Raw genomic sequence first — 4,425 nt, 5'->3', positions numbered from 1 at the left:
AAAGAGGAGAAAAGGGGTAGAGGAAGAGGCAAGATCCCTTCCAGGCCGAAGACGTTTCCGACGAGACCAATCCTCGTGGACGAGCCAAGAAGACTGAAAACGAAGGAGATAACATCGTCGATAGTGAAGAAACCGGCAAGAACGTTGCAACTCCGAAGTCTGCTAAGAGAGGTCGTCCAAAAAAGACTACACAAATCGAAGATACCAATAGCGAAGATAGAAATCCTTCCACGGAAGAGGTTCCGAATGTCGGAACAAGCAAAAAAGGAAGGGCGCGCAAGATCACTACTTCATCAGAGGTTGACGCGAGACCAGCTACCCCAACCGACGCAGCTGATGCTGTTGCTGATGGGAAAAAGGGACGTGGCCGCACTAAGAAAGACGTTACCTCGACTTCAAAGCAAAATGACACTGAGGAGAAGAAGCATGGTGATGAACCAAAGAAAAGAGGTCGTCCAAAGAAAGTTGTGGAGAAAACATCAGGCGGTAGCGATAATGAAGGTTCGTTTAATCGGGAAATAGGTATTTGTTGGGTGTATTATATTAGAGATAAAACCACATTTGAAAAGTATGTTCAACCTTGTATTATCTTTTCAGCTGCACCGTCGACTTCACGCAACGAGAGAAAACGAAAGGACGAAGCCTCACAATCACAAGTTGCTAAAAAGTCTTCAAAGCAAACTTAGATTCACTTAAAACCGTCCATAACATCAGCAAACTCCCCGTTCACCGAATCATTGTCAAATTGTTTATCAACTGTCAAACCAGTAACCGACTTATTGTTGATGTTTTAATGTTTTAACTGTCGGAGATTCCTGATTCTTGAAAATCAATAAACTTCTTGAATTATTTCTATGATCTTGTTTCATCGCGTGGGGTACCTCTCGCCTCGGTACCTTCTGCGTCTCGCATGGACGGCCTCCCGCCCGAGAAATGCGCCTTCGCAGAGAGACTAGTGCTCTCTCCTCTCGTTTTCAACAGGATTTATTTTTTATGCAGATTTCGCCAAAATAACTAGGTTTTTCGAAGATTCTAATGTTTTTCTTGTTCAAAACTTGAAGGTGGGGGGACAGGAGATTTTACGGGGGATTTTTGGGACCAGAGTATGCATTCTACCGTGACGGTGTACAACGCTTAATGTCACTCTGCGTACAGCTGTCGTCCTCGCCTTTATGTATGCAATCGGGCGACCGCTTTCCCTTTGCCCGTGTAGCTCAGTCGGTAGCGGCGCCGCACTCTCAATCCTCGTCCCACACGTTCAACTCCTCGAGAGGCATATTTAAACGAAATTTCGAGAACATTATTTTTTTTCATGTCCACCCACCTTTAAAGTATATTACCTTTGTCATCTTATTATGCTTCAAGGATTTTTTTTTCCTACAGTTTTTCTCGGGTTTACCTCGGTTGTTAGTTGTTGAATCGTCCTTCACATCACTGTAATAAGCTAAAAGTATTTTATCTGATTTTTCGAATCTCTAATAATTGCAAAATGTTAAATTATAACCCAGTGATGAAAATATAACTATTTTAATTTAGATTGGGCGTTTTCTGTTCATTTTTCCAGTTGAGCTATTGTTAAACCCTCTTCGCGTCTTCTCCTTGTGGACGTAACTTGTGAATACTTATCTCAAAATGTATAATATTGATTTTTCAGGTAAATCAAGCGAATTCCCGGAACAGGCTTACGGAAAGGCGTTGATACCAGCTTCCCATCAACTGATACCGGAACGCATCATAGCGGTTAGTCACACCAGAGCTCAAAATTCTTCTGTGCCAAATTTTTCAGGTTCTCTGGAGTCAACAGCGATGAGTGAATTCAATCATCCCTAGTTCACAAAAAGTTTATTCAACAATTTACCATAGTACGCATCTATCTGGAACTGGAGCTCCTGCTTTCATTTTTCAGTAGAGATCAGAGAAAACGAGTAAACCGACATAAAAATGAAGGCAGGAGTTATACTTCCAGGAGTGCGTTTTGTTTTGTCCATTGTACATCTCTCTACCTTTTTTTGTTACTTCCTTTTTCTTCTCCGTATCTCTTTCTTTAAGTATTTCAATAAAAATGTTGGCCTTAAACTTTCTGTTGCTTCAGTATTCTCTTTGAGACTGTCGAAAAAAGAAGCTCAGAAACGAGCAAGAATAAACTTTCAGGTCACTCGAAATATACGAAGAATCAGTAAATATACGAAGAATCAGTATTGATTTAACAGGATCGAATAAGTTGATTGGAACAGTGCAACAAAAAGTTATGAGCTGATTAATGTAAAATATAATAGCACCCCTTCTTAAGACTGACACTCAACTTGGGTCTCACTCATCTCATTTTCTACGAAAGATTGTTAAACAGTTGAAGTTGTGAAAAAAGTCCAATAAATTAGGTTATCTGGAAGGCATGTATTTAAAATATCTAATACACCGTATTTACTCTATGAGCCCAATCGAACCGTCAACTTTGAACTCAATTATCTCGATTACTGTGAAAGATATCAAATATTTGTCAACTGAGAAAATATTGTTCATTTTATGGTTAACATTTTGATCACTTTTGATCACTTTTCAGTTGATCACTTTTCGATATATTTTACTTTTCGATATATTTTGATCACTTTTCGATATATTTTACAGGAACCGAGATAATATATGTCAAGGTTACCAGTGTGGCAATGGCTGTGAAACTTTGTCACCTTTGATCAAGCTTATCTCGGTTCCTGTGAAAGACATCAAAAAGTTGTCAATTACCAAAATGTTTATTATAATGTTATTCGTGTTTTTACAGTAAAACACTTTTTGATACCTTTCACAGCAATCGAGAGCTCAAATAGTCTCACTTTGAGCTCAATTATCTTGGCTCCTGTGAGAGATATCAAAAAGTCGCCCAGTGATAAAATATTGGAGATGTTATTATTAAAATTTTGTTAGTGGACCATTTCCTGATATCTCCTACAGCAAATGAGATATATAGGCTCAAAGTTAGAGAAATGTATGGCCCCGCTCATGAGTCACAGCTCTCCTGAAAATGATCCAAAGTATTTCGTATTTTTAGAGGGTGTGTTTAATGTGTTGGTAAACAAAATCATAATATCACAATGAAAATTGAGAACAAAAAGTTTTCCCAAATTTCACAAAAACTCCCAACGGCCGAAAGTCAAGTGCCCATTGAGTGGTTTTTCTCAAAACTTACTGTTTTTCGATAAAAACGTTAATTAACTCATGATTCACATCCTCTAAAAATTTCAATAAGTTTGGACCAATTTCAAGCGAGTTATGGCTCATGAGGCAACGCATACCTTCTTTGCTCGGCAAACACATCACAACTCAAAAGCCGATTTTTCAAACATTCTCAAAACTATTTTTTTTTCACAGATTTAAATATTGTGATAACAAGGGGTACGATTCTGATTCACAACCCGTTCAGAATAAACGCCTGTCTTCGTTGTTTGCGAAGCTACAGTACTCCAGTAGTAAAAAACAGGACCTTTTAAAATGATGATAACTTGGTTCGCACTTTACTAAATTTTTTGATTTAAAAACCTAAATGCTCAATGATATTTTTACTACAAACGCTCCGTTTTCTTTATTTGAAAAAGCTCTTAGTTTTTTAAAGAGATTGGAAAACCTCGAAAAAATGGTGTTTTTTTCACATTTTGTACTGAATTTTGTTTCGATGATAACTTTTTTCATTCTAAAGCAAACAAAACAAACTAAATTGCAAAAAAAAACTCAAACAATTCTTAAAAACTGCTCCGTTTCCGATTTTTGAGTTTCTTAGTTTCCGGTCCGAAAACGGCGAAACAATGAAAATCACGACAACATTGAAGGAAAAGTACTGGAAGGATCAAAAATTCGGCGAAGGTTTCTACATTACGTCCCGTTGTCAACATCGACAAATAATTCCTTGTTGATTTCAATTCCATTCATGGTCCAGATTTGTCTGTGTAACGGAAAAAGTACTTCACACACCTAAATAGGCCCTATTTGTCGGAGACATAACTTTTCACCTAGAAATTAATAACAATTGTAGTCACGCTCTTCTTTTATTGTTTTTCGTTTCAATCTCTTTAAAAACGTTTCGTTTTCCAGTTTTCCAGCCAATTTTTACGAACGTCTCTATTTTTGTCGCAATCGCGCTCCATTAACACGCGTTAGAGAGCGGAAGACGCAGCGCGTCGCCTTTTCAGTCGGCGCCATGGTGCAGGGGATCCTCTAGAGTCGACCTGCAGGCATGCAAGCTTGGCACTGGCCGTCGTTTTACAACGTCGTGACTGGGAAAACCCTGGCGTTACCCAACTTAATCGCCTTGCAGCACATCCCCCTTTCGCCAGCTGGCGTAATAGCGAAGAGGCCCGCACCGATCGCCCTTCCCAACAGTTGCGCAGCCTGAATGGCGAATGGCGCCTGATGCGGTATTTTCTCCTTACGCATCTG

At 39.0% G+C, this 4,425-nt stretch overlaps 1 protein-coding gene across 1 annotated transcript in view; it reads left to right on the top strand.

The window, feature by feature from the left end:
- Positions 1 to 4,425, top strand: part of Cbr-anc-1 — a gene marked incomplete at both ends in the record, with an annotated part of 19,161 nt that overhangs the window by 14,194 nt on the left and 542 nt on the right. The window contains 2 exons of the mRNA XM_045238610.1: positions 45 to 501; positions 1,655 to 1,810. Of these exons, the coding sequence (XP_045094800.1) occupies positions 45 to 501; positions 1,655 to 1,810 (613 nt within the window). The remainder of the gene's footprint in view (positions 1 to 44; positions 502 to 1,654; positions 1,811 to 4,425) is intronic.

The sequence above is a fragment of the Caenorhabditis briggsae genome, assembly GCF_000004555.2.
Source record: "Caenorhabditis briggsae complete genome, chrI, whole genome shotgun sequence".
NCBI lineage: Eukaryota > Metazoa > Nematoda > Chromadorea > Rhabditida > Rhabditidae > Caenorhabditis > Caenorhabditis briggsae.
Note: the sequence above shows the minus strand (reverse complement) of the source record. Positions and strands in the feature narration are given on the sequence as shown.